Below are 21,899 nucleotides of genomic sequence, written 5' to 3'. Positions count from 1 at the left end.
CCGCCCGGTGACCGCGCAGGCGCGGCGCGCTCCTCCACCACAACTTGGCTTAAAACTTTAATGAAGCTTTAATGAAAAACTCACAGCTCGGAGACTGAGGCGTACAGGCTTCTAAACACGTTGTAAAAACATCGTTCTTACATTCCTACCCCCTCGCTCCCCGTGCGCAGTCTTTAACAGTACCGAAAAGCGGTGGTTGCGGCTGTTTCCGTCCGTTGGCTGCGTGCACAGGACCGCGCGTGCGGGCTTCGCACGGCAGCGATGCGTATGAAGTGGAAGCGATTGCTGCAGTCTGCCCGGCAAGACGTAGCGCACGGAGGAGCGAAGCGGCGTTACAAAAAGGACTTTTCCTCCCCCCCGCAGCACGCGTCACCGCCCCCAGTTAACCGAACAAAGAAACGAGGCGAAGGAGGGCAGAAAGAGCACCGCGCGCCCTCTCCTCCTCGCTCCCCGCTCAGGACGCGGCCTCAAAGAAGGCGACGAGCCGCTCCTGCTCGCAGCCATCCAGCAGCTCCAGCAGCAGCGGAACTTTGCTCTTCACGTTGGTGCCTCGAAACTTAAATTTATCTATGAAGAGATCCGTGATCATCCCTGCAAAGGTAACATTCCCAGACTTACACGTGGCCCTGCTTTCAGTATGAGATATCTCTGCTTTGTGTACCAACTCTTTGGGCTGGTTTGGGTTTTAGAGACCAGACTTGTTAAAGCGATGCCACGTTACAGCCGTCCAGCGACCAGCTCCATTTCCACGTGGTGATTCCTGCCTCACGTGTACCCGTCTCTGAACTGAGAAAGGAGCTGACCTCACAGAGCAGGCGCTGTCTGTTAAAGTTGGTGACTGGCAGGGAGTCCCTGAGCTCAAAGCTGGATGGGGAACTGCAGAAGGTTACAGAATTTCCTTCGCTAAACAGATCATCTCCTAAGCTTCTCCCCTTCCACCCTATGCGCATTCTTCTGTTATGTTGTAACGCTTCACCACCGGAACTTCATCAGTCACCTATACGTTCTTCAACGCCACTCTGAACCACATGCCTTAATCTTGCCCAGAACAGACAGGCGCTGTACAAACTTAACAGTTCTGAAGCCACCGAGGGGTGCCTACCTATCCAATCATCTCAGCTCTACTGACTGACTTCAGAACCACTTCAGTGGCGCCCAGAGGGCACTCTCTGAGCACTGATTTGCAGTTAGGACAAGAAGTTTAATGGATGGACAAACCGTAAAGCCTCTCAAGATGCGCAGGTTGTTTCTTGTATTCCTCAAGCAGCTGATCTGCCTCTTCCAAAATGCTGCGGTATTCTGGCACCAAGAAATCCACATTTCCTTCTTGCACTTGTAATTCCTCAAAGATATTTTACATCGTAAAAAAATCAAAGGCAGTTAAGTAGCTTAAGAACATAAAAGTAAGAGGAAATTAAGCTTGGGTTTGACAGGAAGAAGCACTTCAGAGGCAAGACAATCCCCTTCTGAACTAGCAAGAGTTATTTTCAAGGAACCTCATCTTTGAGGTCTTCTAACAAAACATCAGCTGTTGCTTGTCACTGCATATGCCACATTTACAAAATGCTGTGTATTACAGCTGCTAGCTCTCAGTACTGCTGAACGGGATCACTCAGCCCTTACACAATGAAGCCTAATGAAGGCTCAAAGCCTCCACCACACCTCGGTTTTAGAATAAGTAAATTCCTAGAAAGCATAATACATTAACAGTCTGAACATAAAAGGGAATTCTAGAGGCATCGCTGAACTTACGACAGCAAAATGTTTTACACACTCCTAAAACGCTCCCGTCAATCATCTGTTCACTGTGCTCACTGCCAGTTCTTCTGCTGACGAAAGAGGTCCCAAACTAGCATTGGATCCCACCAAAGGGCAAGAAGGAATTGCTTGTCCATTTTCATCCCCCCTCCTCCCTCCAGAAAACACACCAGAAGATTACAGCAGGTTTTGGATTATAAAATCCTGCCTGTTGGAGAGATCCAAGAACTCAGACAAGCTGCCAAAGTGACATCTCTCAGAGATTAACCATTGAGGAGAATATTAGGCAGAGATTAATTATGAACAGAGAAGCTTCAGAAACGATGGCACGCTGGGATGACAGTCCAAAGCAAGGAAGTCTTATCTGGCATGGACAGTGATATCTAGAGCTAAAAAACTTTTAAAGGTTAGTGCAGGGAGCTGAAGATGGAACTGGAAAATAACAGTAGGCAAAAAGAACGTTAGATGACAAAGCTGGCTGCCTTATACTGTTTGACTTAGGCATCCTCAACATCAATCAGTAATCCCACGTTATTCAATAATGACACAGCACCAATAGGAATTTACTTCAAGAAGGCTGTCTCCTAGTAATTGAAGTACACGTCCTGGGGACAGAAACACACATACCGGTATGACACGCCTCTGACTTGAGCCACAACAGGTTGTTATCTGACAAGACAATCCCTGTCAAAATCCTTCCATGGGAGCTCAGGTACTTACTCTCAAAGCATCTATTAAATGAACCTTCTTGGCCAACAGCTGCTGATACTCTAATTTGGGGTGGATGAGCTTTAATGTATGCCTCACAGATTCTTCATTTATATCTAGTAGCAGAAAACAAAAAACAGACGAACAAAAAACAAACAAACAAAAAACCCCCACACCCCAACAAACGAATGAGCAATACATCAATACATATTCCATTGATGAGAATATAAAATGATGCAAAGAACAATAAAATAGAAGAAGTTTTACCAAATGATATGTTGAGATTAATCTTCCTTTTAGTAGCCTCTTTGGAAAGCACATCTTTTAGGATGGATATTGTAGAAATATTGTCAGACTTGAAACATCCCTCACCTATTCTATAAAGGGAAAAAAACTTCATGTTGAACAAACTTACAAGCATGTGCAAGCATTAGATGTGTCTGTTTTAAGATATAAGACCTACAAATTAACACCTTTGCTGAAGGAAGATAGAAGTAATTAAGTCGTAAACAGAGTACTGATGTTAAACACATTTAATCTAAGTTGCAGCAGTGGGTTTTCAGCAAAATGCTTATTCACATTTTGTCTGCATGAATGTTAAACGCCTTTCAAGTTGTTTCCACTCCTCAGTACAAAAAAAAAAAACAACCAACCAACCAAACATAAGGAAAGTAGAAACTACTGAACAATGAGCATATCACAAAATAACTTGACTGTATTATTTATCTTCTTCAAATTCTAGAAACAAATTGGAGAGGAACAGTAGAATGTGAATGAAATGATACTAACAGGGTGGTCAAGAATGAAAAAGACAAAAATCAAAACACAGCCACATAGTGCGTATTTTACCTGTAAGTACTTTCAAGCTGGGTACCCAGGAAGGTGTTTTGAAAATAAAAGGTGACGCTCTCTCCAGGTGGAGTCCTTTCAGGGACTTCAGGCAAGCAAAACACAACCCAAGAGTGAATTTCAGCAAAACTGAATTGTCCTTTGAGCGTCAGTGTATTCATTGGCCTATGACAGGATGAAAGTTCAAAAACAAAAATTAAAAGCAAAAATCACTGTTAGTTCCAAAGGACGGGCACTGATAGTGCATTGGTAATCCATATGAGAAAAAAAATGTTTAGTTCCAAGTAGGTGTCTTTTTTTTAATCAACTCTGTGCATGAAGTCAGGTATCTTGCTAAGCAGTTGCACAGCAGATTACTGCTAGTTTTCCATATCTGTAAACAAAAACCTATTTGTACATTCCAGTTTAATCTCATAGCAGGCATGTCAGAACTGGATAAGAAACTGAAGGTGTTTGACATATACCGTTTCAAGTTGTTAAACCTGAGCAGAAGCTAAAAACACAGGAAATATGGCTAAGCTTCAACGGTTTCCCATCCTGTAAACCACAGACATTTATTTCAAGAATGAGGCACAGAACGCATTTGCATTTGGCCTTCAATCCCTTCAACTCTTCAGTTTTGTTTGAACGCATGCAACGTAAGGTGTTAATTAAGGACAGAGTAATCAAGTAGAAATCGCATAAAGTAGTAGATTTCAAATTCAGAGATAAAGAAGAAAAGTCTTGGCTCAATTTTAGAGTCAAATTAGTTGTGGGAAAGAATTACATTAAAGGAGTAAAGGGGAGACTGAGGCTGAAACTGAAAGACTGCGGTTACTATCACAGCAGAGTTTCCCTTCTACCACACCCTCAGCTCTGTAAATACACTGAATTGCTCTATAGCCCAGGTCAGTAAAGTGAAAAATACGCAGACATTGAAAACAGGTAAAGAACAGCAAGGGATGTGGGAGCCTGTAAGATCTGCATTTTATGCATTTCAAACCTACAAAGCCCATAAACTCATACAGGCTCAAAAATGTAGGTTAGGAATGACATGCTTAAGTCTGTAGAGTACACTTTTTGACTGGCTTGTGTCAGTTTTTCGAAATAAATAGGCTTTTGTTGTTGTTATTGTTGCAAATACCTGTCGTGGTCAATAGAATGAGTTCGCTGATGAAGTGAAAGGGGTTTAATTTGGTACTGATAAACTTGGCAGGTTTTTGGTTGGATTCTTGGAGTTACATATGCTTGAAGTGTCCCATATCGTCCTTCAATCGATCGAATCTGAAGAAGAAAACGTAGAAGCCACAAAAAAGAACAAGAGTGAACTGAATGATTTACTGAGATTTGGACAACTATCAAAATATAATAATCATAATCATAGAATCATAATCATAGAATGGCCTGGGTTGAAAAGGACCACAATGATTATCCAGTTTCTACCCCCTGCTATGTGCAGGGTTGCCAACCACTAGACCAGGCTGCCCAGAGCCACATCCAGCCTGGCCTTGAATGCCTCCAGGGATGGGGCATCCACAACCTCCTTGGGCAACCTGTTCCAGTGCATCACCACCCTCTGGGTGAAAAACTTCTTCCTAATATCCAACCTAAACCTCCCCTGTCCCAGTTTGAAACCATTCCTCCTCGTCCTATCACTATCCACCCTTGTAAGCCGCTGTTAAAGAAATAAAGAAATCTGCAGATTTTCTGCAGTACTACAGAAGTATTTAGAGTACTATATTTACTTGATAGAGCTATTGTATAAAGAGCAGATCAAGAATGTTTTAAAACTAGGGGAAGCACTGCCTAATGAAATGCTGTTATAATAGATGAATGGAGAATTAATTAAAAAAACCCACTAACATACTTTCTGATTAGTTAAAATAAGAAGTCTGTGACTTCTACTTTTTCAGGGACCCCAATACTTTTTTTTTTTTTTTTTCCAAAGATAAAAATACATAATATAGCAGCCAGGGACATATCCCTGAATAAAAAGCACAAAGATGGAGTCAGATAAAATGACGTGCTCAAGAGTCAAAATGCACACCAACAGAATCGCTTAAGAAAGGGACCCAGGAAATAAGAGTCTTAACCTTGCCCAGTAGGTCCATAATTTACCTCATCAAAAAAGAAATAGAAATTCCCCCACATTTGAGGCATTTTATTCAGGCTTAAATTTCTAACCATAGTCTTTTCCTTTAGAATGTGCAGTCAACAGATATCAGGGTAGGAGGCTGCAGTGTGAGGTGACTGCATGAAAAGAAAATCAAGAGTCCCATTTATCTTGAGGATTAACTTCAATAATCTTGATTTCTTTTATTATTTCCCCCAGTGGTAGTTACAAAAATGTTTGAATGTGTTGGATTGTTAACAAGAAACCATAAAACTGAGAATAGCCACATGCCTTTAGCATAAGCATAAAATTACAGGATTTGCTTCCTCTCCCCAATACAAATACAGGCCATATTCCCTCATCAGTATAACTTTCTTCAAACACTTCTCAGGACAAAAAGTGCCAGTGCTTTCCTTCCCACGTTTCTCCACTTTCAGTTCCACATACAGCCTCCAGAATCAACTACATTTACTACTGATGATTTCTCAACTGCTTTCACTTTAGGGGTACTCAAAGAAGGATCCCAGGCTCTCCTCTGATGTAACACAATTTTAGAAGCCTTTAGAAAACCTACATGCAATCAGAAAGGAATACTAGCGCCAGATTGGACACTGCTCAGGAAACAACCAGCAGCAGAATCGTAGAATCATAGAATTGCTCAGGTTGGAAAAGACCTTCAAGATCATCAAGGCCAACTGCAACCGAACCATACTACCCTAACTCTAACAGCCCTCTGCTAAATCATGTCCCTGAGCAGGGACAAATACAAACTGGATGAATCATTTACTCAGCTTAAGTGGTCAGTCCAGGTCAACCAAGATTCCCTCACATTGCAGCAAACATCCACATAACAATTTCTTATGGAAAATAATTTAGAGCACTTTACCTTAAGTTCAAGTCTTGTAGTATTTGCTTGGCATCGGTAAGTAGCAAGAAGACAGTTGCCATTTGGCTGCAAATAGCAAAAAAAGGAGGGAAAATAATACAAAACAGGTCTTTTTTAACTGAAGACATGCACTGTAAAGTTGTTGGTGTTTATGTACGGCTACTTCACAAAAGTTAAAATAAACAAGCAAAAAAGTAGTCATCAGTTCCCTGCAATGTTCCAGTTACTGTTAACTGTGTCGGAATTTCAAAGACAGAAACTTTTCACCTCATGAATGCATCTCTCAGCCTTGCTCTTTTATCTGCAATAATAGTCTGACATCCAGAAACAAAAGGGAAATCACTAAGAAAATACAATTGGATTTAACTGAAATTAATGATCATGAATGGCAAGAAACTTAGAATATAAATTTAATTGATATATGCTGAAGCTTTCAAAAATGATGTGCAAATTTAGTTTTTAAAACTAAAATAGTCTGAGGACTGTTAAAAAGACATTATAGAAGATTTTCACAATGCTACGGTAGTTTCATGACTCCCATCCTACCTGCCCTTCCTAAAGAAGCACCGTACGTAATTCTAAAAGTAGTTAAGTTTATAAGCACTATATTAAAAAATGCAAACATATGACTGTCCAGACAACAGAATTTTCATGGTCTGATTTTCTTGAGATACACTGAGGAAAGGATATGATGTTCTTCACGTAAATTACTTTAAAATAAATAGATACGATACTGACAAATTCCAACTAGAGAACATCACTGAGTATGCCTGCAACATTCCTAATTAGTCAAGAAAAAAGCCCTGGAGCAGTCACTCCCAAATCCTTTCATGCACGGTTGGCTTTGCCCTCTGCCATGACTTGTCACTGACACCTAATTCTGTAAACTCTAATGAAATTGAGCTCTCCAGACTACCAAATAGTTTAGTTCTACGTATTTTAAATTACAAATATATAAATCCGGGTTCTATTTTGCATATGCTGTATTGAGAGCTTTCATCACGCAGTCTCCAGAAACATCATTATCTCTTTTGTTTCACTTACATCAGAATCGCAGTTGCTAAAGCTAACAACAGCAGAATTTTTATCCACGTCCAGCAAGTCTACAGGGACATCACTCTGCAGAACAGGAGGAAGGAAAAATGTAGAGCTTAAGTTCCTGAGTAGCTTCTAATGCATTCATCCACTGTCACCAGCTATTTTAATAAAGGAGAAGCAATGACTGCTTCATCGTTTATATTCAAGTGATAAAATCTTAGTAGATATGCATCTTAACCCTGAACATTTAATCCCAGATTAACATTGTGATCTTTCTCCTATTCTCATGCAGTGTCCTGAACTGCTGTGCAGGTGGCTTACAACAACTTTAATGTAAGATGTGCAACTCTGTCTTTCAGACATGCATGAAGTATATTCATGACTGAAGCGTTTCCCTATTTTAACAAGGGGATTACAATGCTCATTCACGAAACCAAGGATCAAGTTACAGATTTATTAATGATTCCTTTACTTAAATGTATGCTTCTGACATACATTTCTTATATAGATGTGTAGATTCTTATATAGATGCTACTTCGTATATAGATGTGTTTTCTGTGTAATTAAATCTAAGATTGTTATGAAAACCAAATTAAAGGACTCCTAATGATTAATTACTTGATTTGGCACTGCTTTTAACTTCACAGCAGTGCAAGGAAACATTGATAAAAACTAAGCGTGCTTCCTAAAATCAAAAGTTTATAAACAGTTTTATTGCCTTCTCCAACAGCAGGAGGAGGCCACGCGTTACCACATATTTCTTTACAGAAAAAGCCATTAGTTCTGAACTCTACAATAAATTCAAGCCTAGACCAACCAACTTCATTATTCCTCACTTCATTAAAGAAACTGCAGCTACCACAGAGCTGCAAATTACTTGTAATTTATCTCACCTGTACCAGGATAATATCTATAGCTGCTTGCACCTCCAAGATGAGACTGTAGCTAGCATCATCTTTATTTAATGTAAACTTGTCATTCACACTGAATGCAGGTACTGATGAAACAGCAGAACTGGACTGAGAAGACTGCTGGTACTTTTCACGTTCACCGAGTACTTTCATCTGTAAGTGTTCCACTTCATTCCTAGAAAAGACAAACCAGGTATAATGTCACCATGAAGTTAACAATGACAGCTACCATAGAAAATAAATCAGTTATGCTTCAAGGTAATCTTTCTTCACTTCTGTTCAGGATTTTCCAACAAGAAGTGACTGTTAATTCTCCTTCCACACCCAACACATCAAAGATAAAATACAAACTATATCACATGAAAATGTAGATTCTACTGTACTTTGACAAAGGAAACATCCATGAGTTACAGGAAGGGGCAATGTTTTCCGTCAAGAGCACCATGTATTTTTAAAGACCTGTTGTCTTTAAAAAACCTGTTACCTGTTGTCATTCATAACCTATAAGTAGCACAGGAGAAGGGAATCTTATCTTGATGAACCAAGGAAGGAAATAAAACATACCCACTTGAAGGCAATATAGAAAAGGATTACGGGATGAGAATGCTGTTCTCATGTATATGTTCTTCTATATACACTAATGATACAGAAAATCTAATGACATAGGAAGGAAAGATGGCATTTCAGTTTGTAATGCTTCAATTCTTCCAATTCAATTTCTGTCTAGTGAAATTACCTTAAGGATGAAATCTTGCTCTGCATTTCTTGACTTAGTTTTAGTTCTTCACCTGATCCACCTTCTCTATAGGCAAGTTCTGTAGTCAGTCCTGTCAGCCAGCCTAAACCAACATATAAAGTTCATATTCCTTACAAGCTATAAATAAAGATCTTCCCTCAGCGTTTGAATGTGTGTAACGATGTTTGTTTCGGACACTGGGTAAAGAGATTTAAGACTTAATTTTATCCTATCTTGGAGGACTAAGCTAGGCAGTGAGCATGGAATTTTATGAGTAGGCAGTCATTCTTGATCTACAAATTGGAAAACGTTACTTTTTCATGAAGCACTTTGTGCAGTAAACACCTCTGTACTGGTTTTTTATGAGTTTCATTTTTTCCACCTCTGCTTCTCACAGAAGTTCTTCACATACCTTGAATAATTTGTGATTGCTAACCAGTACTACAGTTGAAAACAAACAAAGACGTGCAATGTGTATACAGCACAGTACAAATTGCACAGTGCATTATGAGACAGAATGCTGCTGGCTGAGCTTTATAGATAGATAGATAGATAGATATGTATATATGGAATTAAGAAAAGTAGTTAAATATATATATATAAATTATAAATATAAAAATAATTAATTATATATTAATTATAATTATATATTAATAAATAAATAAATATATTTAACTTCTTTTCTTAATTCCATTTCTTATAAAAGCAAAAATCTCTTGATTGTATCCTGAAGTGTAAATACTATATTCAAATATTTTCAACAAAGCACCCCAATTCCAATCATGGCAAAACTTTAAAGAGATATGAGCTGTGCTACCAACGCAGCCTGCTTCAGTTCTATCACATCACCGTATCTAGACCTTATTGAGTAAATAATACAAAGCTTACCTGAATATGTGCATGCTAAAACTTCATCATAACCATCTTTTCCAACACAGCCACCCTGGATTGATGAAATGCTCTCTGATAAAACCTTCAAATAAATACATTGAAGCAGAGGGAAATATTACTGCACTTCATTTAAATACCTGGGTTGGTTTTTTTTGGGGGGAAGGGGGGTTTTTTACCTACATCACAAAATATCTACATAGATGCAAAATATGTAGATCCAGAAGAGTAAGCTAGCTGATGGCTACCACAGCTAAAGCAAGATGTTTTAACCAACGCATTCTGAATTAACTCTGCTTAATACAGACAGTATAAGGTAGTTTAAAGCAAAACACTGAAGGAAAACACTTTTCCAGCAAGATCTACAGTCTGTCTGAAGGATGAAATCATCACTATGGATCAAATCCACTTCTTTACTGAGCATAATTACTTTGTCTGTGAGTTGTTAAAGTCGTAACAGCTACACTTACTATTTTACATGCAAAACAAACCACACTCAATGTGGTGGTGGGTTGTTTTTTTTTTGTCTTGTTTTCTTTTTGCTGAGAGAGAAGCACTGTATGTGGTTTTACCCAGGACAAACCTTAGTAAGAGCAGAGTCAGAGCTTTAACACACTCTCTGCACTGTTTTGATTTTCCGCTCTAATCAAGACCACTGCAATACCTGGTTCTTAAGTACTCAGATACCACTTTGACATTTGTGTTGTCAACATTATAAAGCATATAAATTCAAAAACAAAAAATATATATTTTAGCTGTAATAATCTTGTGAATACTTCATATTTTGAAATACAGAGTTTTTATATTCATCTTTCCAGCAAGGAAGAAGATACTGGATGTGGGCTTACATAATCATACCGAAGGACAGGATCATCTGCACTCTCAAAGCTATAGATTTCCAGCACTCCATCATCTCGCCCAACGAGTAACTCTTTAACTCCATCTCTCAGAATGTCAAAGCTATCAATGCATAAGATACCTAATGAAAAAGAAAACAAACTGTCTACTTCATCTTTGGTTGTTTACAATGCATTAATACGAAGGCCACATTAAATTACGTAGAAAGAGACTCCTGCTGGGCTTTTATGATTTTATTGATGCTATTGCAGGGAGAGTCCACTAGAGGGCTGAAGTCTCTCCCCAGGACTAAAGTTCACATTTCTTCCCATACTATTTGTCTGACCAGCTCTGCCAGCTGAAGAGGCAAGTATGTTTTTTCACCCATAGCCAACTTTTAAAAGTCACCAAAATTATAACAATCCCAAGTGATCATGTACAAAGAAACTGTTTTACAAATGGCACTTTAGTACAGGAAACAACATACAGGGCAAACTGATTAGAATTATTTATAAGAATGAAAGAGAATTAACACACCAATATCACATATTGATAATACTAAAATACACCTCCTAAATACCTATGAAATTTATTTCCTGATCATTATATTGTAACAAAGCCTCAGTTGTGCTCGAAAACTAAAGAGGGAGATACTGAGACACACACCTCCTCTCTTCTTTTCATTTTCAATTTCCCACTTAGGTACAGAAGCAGAACCAGTAATCTGGATAAGACCCAGTTTGCCATCAGAAGTTCCATACACAATTTCTTCTCCAGAATCACCTAAAAAAAATAAATAGGCAAATTCAGACTCATCAAAACACACCTATTTAAAAGTTTTGAAAATATTCATCCCACCAGGGGAGAAAATCCTAACGTTAGTGTCGTGTAATAGAACTGTCAGGCTTTAAAACAAATGCCTCCTTGCTCTGCAGTTCTGCCTACAAACTTTTCCTAATGCAGTACTTTAAATTTAGGAAAAGACAGGCTATTTAATGGTCTTTACAGAAGAAATCATTCATTATTATTTATTCAGAACACACATCTCATTGTGAAAGTTATACTGCACCTTAAGCAAATAAGAACTATTTCTTGAAACTAGATCTTAACACTGTCAAATAACCTAACAGAAACTAAATTAAGCACCAGATTAACATACTAAAGGGATTTATATCAGGTTAGAAGAGATTAGCGAAAAGGATGATCAAACTATTTTAAGATTGATCCCTCCGCAGCCTTAGTTTATGAGAATGTTGAGTAGAGCTCACATCAATCCATGGACGGATGGAAGTAGTGATTGTACTTACAGAAACCCAGATGCAACAGAAACCCAACCCAGTGCCTGAACGAGACCCCCAGCAGTCCAGTTCCCATTTACACAACAAGATCACATTACAACTCACTGCCACTGTAAGAGGCTTTCATCCAGTGTCAACGTTATTTAGAACTAAAACAGCCAAGTGCATATATGTAATATATTGCACGTTTATAAACAAATAACACCTCTGTATGCACACAAATGAAAATCCAAAGCAGTTTAAAAACAAAGCTAATAATCCCTACTCCGAAATCTCCACTGTAATCTCAGCTGCATCTCAACCTAGAACTCCCATGGTTGCCCTCTCCCCAACTTTCACCCGAAATCCTGCTAGCCTCCCACTCTTGCCTCACCAGTAACAATGCTGCAACCCTGTCTCAGATTTTCTGCATGAAAAGGGAAACTTCAAATTTGTGATTTCTGTTACTACCAGCAGGCTTTTTATCCGGTTTTCCGCACTTAAACCTCTTCTACCAGAAAACCAGCAGCAAAAGCCCTTCATACTGCTACAAGTGTTTCCTTCCTCCAATTTTCCAGATAGGAATAATATAAGCAAATATCTTCAGCATTCCCCACCCCCCAAAGGGTTACTGGTTGTTCATCAATTCAGAATAAGTATATGGTACAACAAAGTTCCATTCTCACCATAATACATACAGATATTCTATATCTATGTCCTATAAACAGAATGGGTAGTAAGATTTGGCTTCACATAGTTTTCTACTACGTTTTTAAATCAGTTTCAAAAGCAAGAAGAGATGTAATTAATAAATTTAAGTGTTAACATCTCAAAAACACAGCAGAAGTCCATTATTTAGTTATGTGTATATACAAAATTCTGTTACCTCCATCTCCATTGTTTAGAGCAAGAACAGTAGGTGGTCCAGGAACTTCTACTTCATAAAGTAGATCTGATCCCTGGGGACAAAGAGAACTACCTTGAATGAGTTCTTGTTCAAAAGGAGAAATCAAGAATAAAGACAAAATTAGGTTTTTTTAAATGGATATGCTTCATTTCCACAGATTTTCTTGCATAAAACCACCTCTAAGCCAAAATAGGGAAAACTTTACTTAACTAAAACATGACTTTAAAAAAAACAAATCTTGAAGTAATTTACCACTTAAAAAAATTATGACAAAATAATCTGAGAACATCTGACACTAAGAAACAATGGTGCTAAACCATTTGATATTGTTCAGACTCGGTACATCAATACTTTGTGAGTGTTCAAACTTATCATGACTTACACGTTTAATTCCCTCGTGTAAGCACTTTTAACAATTTCTTTACTTCTTCTATCCGTGAATTCCAAAGCCTATTTGTAGTAGTGTTATCAATCCTAATTTTGCCAGTTCACAATCATGATTTTCTAATTTAAAAACATATCAGCACTGTAGACAGTAACACTGACAAATAAGATACACTGTGCTTATGTTTATTCCATAAGAATTAATCCAATGCTATGGCGTCAATACATAAAACAAGCAAATATTTTAACCTGTAAAACTCTGAGGACTCTATCCTGACACGCAAGTACCGGGGTAATGCAATTCACTTTATCTACAGGAAGGCAGAGAACATCATTGATTTTATCTCTTGACAGGTAGTAGTGTTTGTCTTTGCAGTCGCAGTAGTGGTTATAGATATAGCTTGCACAAAGAAAGAGATCAGCTCCTGAAATGTGCCTGAGAAAAAGAAAACACTGTAGCATGTTGCCAGAATATCTTCAGTCACGTCTTTGTTAGGTTAGTATACATGTTGCTTGCAGGTTCCACGCGTCAGCTTTTATAAGGCAAGCATCTTAAACCAAGACCATACAAAAAACAACAGAAAAAGCTTGTTCCTGATCTCCTACAGGAAGGACAGAGGGACAGAACACGCTGCTAAAAAGCCAATAACCCCAGCTACACTCACCTGCACACACACTGCTGGGAAGGCCTCCAGGCCCTTCCAAGCCCCCCCACACTCTTCCAATTGCACTGTCGCTTTCCAGATTCCTTCCTACATGCCAAGGCACAAACTAAAGCTAGAGCAGCACTGAGTGCTGCCTCCATGCATACAAGAAGGTTTAAAAAAACCCAGAAAAGTATAGACTGAGAATAACTTCAGGGAGACAGCAAACACCAAGCACTGTACACACATAGCTTTGATGTCTTCGGTGAGGTTAGTTTCAAAGGAGAGGAACTGCTTCCCTCTTTTCGTGAAACCTCTGACTTCCGATCCCGTCGCCACAAAAACTTTCTCTTGGGGTGTATTAAGAGCTCCTCCCAGCTCCAGGCGTGCGATTTTGGGGCCGGGCAGTGTTTTGAACACTGTCTGTAAAGAAGAAATACAACTGCAATCATACTTTGTGTTTATAGTCAACTTTTCATGCAAAGGATACTAAATCTGCTTTACAACCTCTGGCAAAACTATATGGATGCTACAGAGCACACAGGGACAAAAAGCGACACTGACCGCATGCCTTCCATACTTGTTAGGGAGAAAGCTTTACAGAGCCCGTTTTAAGAGGGAAAGTTCCCACTTACCACAGGTTCCCCCTTTTTTATGCCGAAACAGGTAATCACGCCGTCCTGATCTCCCACCACCACCTTCAAAAGCAGACCACAGCGTTACGTCATCGCACACGTAGAGGTTTCGAACACCGCCTTTGCTCCGCTAACCGCAGTTCCGTACTTTGGTACGTTACGTTCCGTCAGAGGAGCCGGGAAGGCCACGCGCGCCCCGCCGCCCCGCCGCCCCGTACCTTCTGGGTGGCCCTGCGGCCCGACGCGGGGAGCAGCCTCATGGTCTTCTGCGCCGTGACGCCCACCTGCCGAGGAAAGCGCGGCCATCACTCACCTCGCCCGGCCCCTCGGCCCCGAGCGCGGCCGGGAGCGGCGCGGCCCGTTACCTGCAGGTAGTCCACGCGGGCCAGGCTGACCTCCATGGCTCCGCCGGCAGCCGCCCCGCAGCGCGAGCTCCGCCGGGCCCTGCCCCGAGCTGCCGTTACCCGTCACCGCGGCAACCGTCGCCAGCGGACGGCGGCGCTCTCGGCCGGCTTCCCATTGGCTGAGCTCGACGGCGAGAGGGCGGGACCAAGGCAATCTGCGCGCCGTGATTGGGCGGCGCTGCAAGGCGGGGCTGTGGCGTCGTTAGTGCCGTGAGCAACGGCCGCGGGGCTGCCCCCGGACGGGCTACTCGGGGCCGCGGCGGGCCGAACTCGCAGGACGAGGCGGGGTATCAGTAAAGTCGGAATATTTTATTTAACAATGAAGCATCTGAGGCGTCGTGTAACAAAATACCGGCCCTGCACAGAGTCTGAATTTTAAAAAATCATTTCTACCACATAAAGAGGAGCTTTGGACTGAGATCACGTTACCTTCAAAAGTTGTTACAAAAAGAACAGCCAACCACCAAACCTTGCCAGCGGAAATCAGTGTGCTGAACTACGAAACAGCAGCTGTGGGGAACTGTGTGGACGTACCTGTGAGCTGTGCCCACCCTCACCTTCTCCTCAGCTCCCACCTGGGATAGCAGCGCTAGAGAGCGCCTGGATCTCAAGCAATCCTCCACCACTCTCTACCTGATCGAGCATACTCTGAAAGATCCCGTTCCCACCTGGCTGCTGCAAGGAGCAGAGTACTACATTGTATCCGTTAATTTTTTCTTGCAAATTCAGTGGGAAGAATTTTCAGCATGTATCCATAAACCTGTTAAAATATCAGTAATTCGTATCACTATACCTTCTTAATGCATCAATGCAAAAAAAAAGAAGTTTGATAGTTCTTAACTTTCAGATGATTAAGATGAAGACAACAACATTCTGGTGACGAGTTAATAAAATTTCCTATGACTAAATTCCAGAGAAGCTGTACATAAAGTTATTTAGTGCTAAAAATCTACAATACATTTTTCAAGTATGAGATACTGAAATATTATTGCCAATAAATAGTTGTGCTGTAGTCGAAGCCACGGTTCCTTTGTTGCATCATTCACATCTCAACATATTGGGATTGAGTTTCTCGCTGAGTTTATGTATTAAAATGGCTAACTCTTCTGTCGCCTGGGACTTGTCCTCCAAAAGTTCATAGCGAAGACTGGAGATATCTTGTTTGATCTCCTTTAATTCACCTGTATTAACCATGGAAAGAAATGCTTATTAGCAAAGTCTGTTAAACGTTCATTAAATAACAAGTCACATTAGTGCCTATTTCAGGTGATCCCCTGCTCATCCAGAACGTTCATGAGAGCTGGAGAAGGGGGGCAGAAGGCTTTACCTCTTCCTCATCCTCTCTGAGATGTGAGTGCGTCCACCCCTGGACAGTACCAAAGGTGCTTTAAGAATCCAACCAACTCCAGTGTTGTGCTTCACACACACACAGAACAAAGACTCAAAAAGCCCTCCACATAGGTTAATGAATTAATCACGGCAACACTGCTAAACAGCTGGTAAATGTTAGTACCCCCTTGGAGAGAGAAAAGGCAAAAGAGATTTGTTTCTGAAGTGATGTGCCAAGATCACACAGGGAAAGTGTGGCAGAGCTGGAAACAAAACTCACAGCTTCTGAGTCTCTCTCCTCTTCCTTACCAACATCCTTTGAATCAGAAAAAGTCAGCCAATTTAAAATTGTTACAATTTGACACAAGGACAACAACAGTATTTAAATGGAAACAATAGTCAAGGTCGGGCTTGTAACAAGATACATCACGTTTTCCAGTATAAGATACCCAGCTCAAGAGAAGACATTTCCTAAAATACTCAAATACTATTATTCTTTCTGAAAGTATGAGGCATTTTAATTCTTGCCCAATAACCACTGCAGGAAATCAGTTGTCACATATGAAAAATTTTGAAAATACCCAGACAGATATCAGGGAATTGAAAAGGCCTGTTCAGCACCCACAGAGGGCAGTGGGGTTCTGTGCCTGGAGCATGCACCTCTCACTGCAATTAGAGATGTTCCCAAGGGCCCTCCAGTCCCAACATGGACACAGTGCTCAGGTGCATCATCCCTGAGATGACCCCTGGTTGTACACTAGAACAGTGGCTACAGGTTTCATCTTTTTTTTTCCACCATACAATTAACTGTGCTGCCTGTTGTTTGTTTGTTTGTTTGTTTTTAATGATATGCAACTTCACAGATTAGTATTCCACAAAGATGTATCAAAGAAGGGAATACAAGTGGTTCATGCTGTTGAGTGCAAATTGTGTGCTCAACTGAATGAAACAGAAAGACACCCTGCAGCTCTGACTAGGACTCTAGAATCATCAATACAGTTAGCGGCTTCCTCACAAACTTCCTCTGTGACTGTGGGTGCATTGTGTCTGCACCCCAACTTTACATCTGTAAATGGGGCCCATAAGCTTTCTCATTTCTGCTTTTTTGGTCCTACTTGTGTTTTTGTTGTGCATACTTCCATTGCTATCTGACTTCAGTGCACATGAAGTAGAAATAAACTCATTTTAACTGAAGGCTCCATGAAGCACTGTAATACCAATTTCTAATAAACGTGACAAAAATTCTCTCAGAAATGTGACAAAATACAGCCTCTTACCTTCATTTACTTCATCATTTTCTTTGTCCACTTGTGCTTTCAGAACGTAACGTTTTATCAGTCTTTTCATTATTTGCTGTCAGATTAAAACAGTGACATGGTTAGCACGTACAGTAAAACTTTACTCACTTCTTCTTACAAGGACTGAAAAGATATAAGCAAGTGAAAGAGCAGCCCCAGATCAAGTAGATGCCTCATATGGGCTTTTTTGGTGGCATGCAGGGATTCATCATTACAACAAAGCATCTCTCTCATCCAATTACCTCTTAATTTACAGAACGACGCAGCTGTTTGAAGAGAATAGGACAACAGGGAAATATAGAATGTTATTTTGTTTCTTTTTATACAGCTGGTACGTGGAGACAAGAAAGGTTGGCCTCCTGTCACCAATTAGCTTTGTGAGAAGTCATCAGACGCACCATTAGGATTTAGAGGCATACGCGAACCCAATCTCAAGATTTATTACCCCCCTCATAATTGTGACAAAATTGTATTAGTTAAGGACACTGTGTTTTCTCTCCAATGCTTTGATGCCATGACTTCAAAATGCCTTTGGCACTTATGCAGCCACCTGTATAATGACAGTTACTAACACAACACAGAACTATTACCTAAGCAAAGCCCCTAAAGACACAAAGCTATACCTAAAAAATGCTGCTCAGTCTAATACAGTTATGCTGATAAGAACACCACTCTGGGTAACAAAGCAAGAAAGAGTGCTGCAGCTTGTCTGAGTGTTAGCTGTCTGTCCTTTCTTGGCATAGGCTCCGGTGTCTTTATTCCAGCAGTTTCCCTGGAACAGGCTGCCTAGAGAGGCTGTAGTATCACCATCTCTGGAGGTCTTCACACTTGTCCCTGCCAGACCGCAGGGCATCCTCACCTAAGTTAAGCAGGAGGTTGGACCAGACTACCTCCGTGAGACCCTTCCAACCTCAATATTCTGTGATTATTCTATAAAAACATCAAAAGGTGTTTGAAAATAATTACTCATAAGACTTTGGCAACATACATAAAAACCACTGCAGAAGGAACAATGTTTAGCTTCAGGTATTATTGGTTGTTTAATACTCAAAGTACTGACCAATGTCAGTTCTGTCTCACAATTTCATATTGGAACTGTTATGCCAGGACCATTATTAACCTCTCTTTTCTAAGAGTTTTCTAAGAGATTCCCATAATGTCCCTTGCTTGATACCTTGCTTTGCCATTTTCTTCAACTACTGCTGGAGAGCTAAGAATAAGGAAAACACAGCAAAAACATTTTGTGCCACCACTGCCATAATACACTATTCAAGTACATGAGACAATACTCGACAGGCAGCAGTGGGCTCAACTCATTGGTAAGGTGACAAAATTTCCATTTTACTTGTTATGCACGTAGCCTTCCTACAGAGCTTTTCAAGACAAAGTGTAAGCACAGCCTTTATCATTTTATCACCTTTCTGTCAGTCAGCATCATTACATACTGAAATATACTCAATTTGAAAGACAGTACTTTTTTTTAGCTTGTTTCTCTTCCTTTTCCTTACTTATTTATCTTCCTTTTCCTCCTCTTTTCTGATTCTCCCTACCTTGCAAGCATCCTCTACCCACTGTCCCCAGCGTCGAAGTTTTTCTCCCTTTAAACTTCACTATTGATTCCGTACATGAAAGTGATTAGCAATGAAATAATGTTGATGTTGTCAGGTTGCTAAAGCTGTGTAATGAATTCCTACTGTAATGAATTCCTAACTTCTGAGGCTCCATACCTATAGAGTATTGCAATTCAGTGTGTTACCTCATGTCACCTGCACTGCAGTAATCTTCACGCATACTGTCAGCAAAGCAAGTGCAAGATAATGTAATTTTACACTAAGCCCTTTCTGCTGCAGACCAAACTATCAAATTATTCAAATTTGCTGCAGACAAATATGTACATAAGTATCTGTCAGAACTGATGCCAGAAGCCTGGCGTCTAAGCACATCTAATTTAGGCTTTAAGTAGCTACAAAAATATGTCTACTCTGTGTTAAACTCACTTCACATGAGAGGATTTGTCTGTAATAGCAATACATATCTACTTTCCAAAATACACTGTTATCAAAATTAATGCAACTTGCCTTACAGTATTTGTATAGGTGGATTATATAGCTTTCACATTTTCACTAGGGGAACAAGAGTTCCTATTTACTCTTATTTCTGACCAGGAAAGAAGACAGGAAGGTAATATCTGACAGACTCCTCTTAACAGAGGAAAATTCTCATCTGCAGGAGTTTCAAATGTCACAGCACAAGAAAAAAGGAAGGAAAAGTGATCTAACTTCATCAGCCCACTGAGCTTTCATATCTCTTCCCCAGAAATCAGTCTTCAGAGTGTGCTTCTTGGATTTTCAGAACTGGGATATCAAGGAAAAAACTAAGTTTTACTTGGGTTGGCTTCTTTAAATGCTTCCAAATAATCAGGCCTAAACAAGAGTGGCCTTTTTTTTCTCAGTAGCATCCCAGAGTTTGTTTTCTACAGGAGGTTTTGTTCATCTGGAGAGGGCAGCGTGTACCTAGGACACCTGTTCTGCTAGTACATTCACACACTTCTATCACCCAGAATAGTGACCGGGCAGGTACCTACCTGATAGCGTGTTGGCTGATTGAGAATGCTGTTAAAACTGTGTGATTCAAAAACTCGGGAGTTCGACTGAGTGAAAAGGTTTAACTAGGAAGCAACAAGAAAAAGTTAACACACGTGATAGAATTCACACTCAGAAATCCGTTCAATATTTTTTTTCCCCTTTGGATGTCTCCACAGTCACTAGATCAGAATATTATTTCCAAAAGAACATCGAGATAGCCCTGATTTTATTTACCTACTTTAAAAGCTGATTATTTTAGCCATACTTTTCACTGCACAGCTCCAAAACAGTCGCGCTCACGCAGCTGAGGAGATGAGTTACACCTTGGCGGTAGGGATGAGTAGCCACAAGGAGAGGGAATCTGGCTTTAACAGAGCTGCTGCACTTCTGCATTCCTAGGCATGTGTGTAATTACAAATACATGCTCAAAGCCATTCTTGCTCCGTAAGAAGTGTTTTGCTTAGGTGCAATTTTCAGGAATTGTAATACGGTTAGAATAACAGTCGTTGTTCTGGATCAGCACATTCCACCATAAATGCATTAGGTCCCAAATAATTCACTATCTTTGTACTAGCGGGCCAGAAACAGAAAGGAAAAGAGCTACCTTGGACGAGATGTTTTTGTGACTAAGGCCAAAGGTTTGCTACTAGTAAATCGAAGACCTACTTCCCTCAGATTAACTAGTGTGAGTGAAGTAAAGGCCTAGCCTCCTCATGTGTATCTGTCATTAGTTCACCGTTGTTTTCAGTTACTCACTGAATTAATGAAGGCTGACCTCTCTGGGGAGCAAACGGAGCTAACTGAAGTCAGCCTGCAGCTACGCAGTCAGTTGGATGCTTTCTGTAACTGACACATGTATTGTGCCTCTGCTTGCACACAGCCTGCCACTTCAGTTGGTCCCCAGGTAGGGGATTTCTGCCTACTCCAGGCTGCTGCTTTCCTGCAGGCAATCAGACATCAGCTCAGCCATACTTTTTTTACTATGGATTAGGCCACAGTTTATCTATGTATGCTGTGCAGAAGAGTGTGCCTGCTCAGCCTGAGTCAGAGGAGGCTCTGGGCTGCTTTTCCTAGAGAAAAATCATTTGGTTTGTAGTTCAAAACCACCACCACCACCAAAAAACACCAGCTCCACCTGATCTGTGTAACCAGCGACCCAGACAGGACTTTTGCTCTTTATTGAGTAACATTCTAAGTTGCTGCTGTATGATCTGTAAGCACTACTCAACGCTTTGTTCTAAAAGCGTATCTTAGCAAAAAGTGAGTAGTTGGTACCAGAATAGTGCTTTTAGCTAAACTGATTGAAACTGACATTTTAAAAACATTTACCTTCTTTCACTGCCTATAGAAACTTAAGAGAAAATATCTTCTTCGCATAAGAAACAATAGCACCAACAGCTCAAAACATCCTAGGCTCTAGAAAGGACTTATAGGAAGGATAACTGGACTTGCCATTTCTGCTAATTTCCAGTAAAACAAATCAAAATTTGTTTTTTTTCAGTCTTTGTAATATACAAGACCTAATTTATTAAAAAAAAAAAAAAAAGGAGGAGGAGGAGGAAGGGGCCATGTGCTTCTTCTTTTATCTGTTAGTGCCCCAGTTGCCATATCAGAAAAACAGAGAAATTGTTACTTAATCCTCACAAGAGTGAGGTGACACTGCATTCATTAATATTTGCAAGGAACATTTCGATACCCAAATTGAGAATGTTGTGGAAGTGCTGAAGACTGTG

The 21,899-nt window shown here is 40.2% G+C and overlaps 2 protein-coding genes and 1 long non-coding RNA gene across 4 annotated transcripts in view; 1 reads left to right on the top strand and 2 right to left on the bottom strand.

Annotated features, from left to right (window-relative positions):
• The first annotated feature begins 2 nt into the window (after positions 1–2).
• LOC121110536 lies at positions 3–8,028 on the top strand. The gene is made up of 2 exons (XR_005859262.2): positions 3–3,317; positions 7,624–8,028. It is a non-coding gene; the product is annotated as an uncharacterized LOC121110536 (long non-coding RNA).
• BBS7 (Bardet-Biedl syndrome 7) lies at positions 50–15,037 on the bottom strand. The gene is made up of 19 exons (XM_003641194.6): positions 14,916–15,037; positions 14,769–14,834; positions 14,551–14,613; positions 14,163–14,338; positions 13,521–13,707; positions 12,867–12,939; positions 11,370–11,486; positions 10,715–10,845; positions 9,867–9,951; positions 8,979–9,081; positions 8,225–8,417; positions 7,338–7,412; positions 6,294–6,359; positions 4,439–4,578; positions 3,316–3,480; positions 2,734–2,843; positions 2,479–2,582; positions 1,219–1,342; positions 50–591 (listed from the first exon to the last, which is right to left on the bottom strand). Exons 1-19 carry the CDS (start codon positions 14,949–14,951, stop codon positions 455–457), a joined length of 2,151 nt encoding a protein of 716 aa, XP_003641242.1. The 5' UTR covers positions 14,952–15,037; the 3' UTR covers positions 50–454.
• A 205-nt stretch (positions 15,038–15,242) lies between these two features.
• The window catches only part of TRPC3 (transient receptor potential cation channel subfamily C member 3), a 40,048-nt gene continuing 33,391 nt past the window's right edge, over positions 15,243–21,899 (bottom strand). The window contains exons 10-12 of one of the 2 annotated variants that reach the window (XM_015276103.4): positions 20,166–20,249; positions 17,561–17,636; positions 15,243–16,135 (exon numbers count right to left, since the gene is read on the bottom strand). In XM_015276103.4, the coding sequence (XP_015131589.2) occupies positions 15,993–16,135; positions 17,561–17,636; positions 20,166–20,249 (303 nt within the window). In that variant the 3' untranslated portion in view covers positions 15,243–15,992. The remainder of the gene's footprint in view (positions 16,136–17,560; positions 17,637–20,165; positions 20,250–21,899) is intronic. The other variant, NM_001257279.4, reaches the window with a different exon arrangement.

This window comes from Gallus gallus, chromosome 4 (genome assembly GCF_016699485.2).
Source record: "Gallus gallus isolate bGalGal1 chromosome 4, bGalGal1.mat.broiler.GRCg7b, whole genome shotgun sequence".
Classification (NCBI taxonomy): domain Eukaryota; kingdom Metazoa; phylum Chordata; class Aves; order Galliformes; family Phasianidae; genus Gallus; species Gallus gallus.
This window is presented reverse-complemented; position numbering and strand designations above follow the sequence as displayed.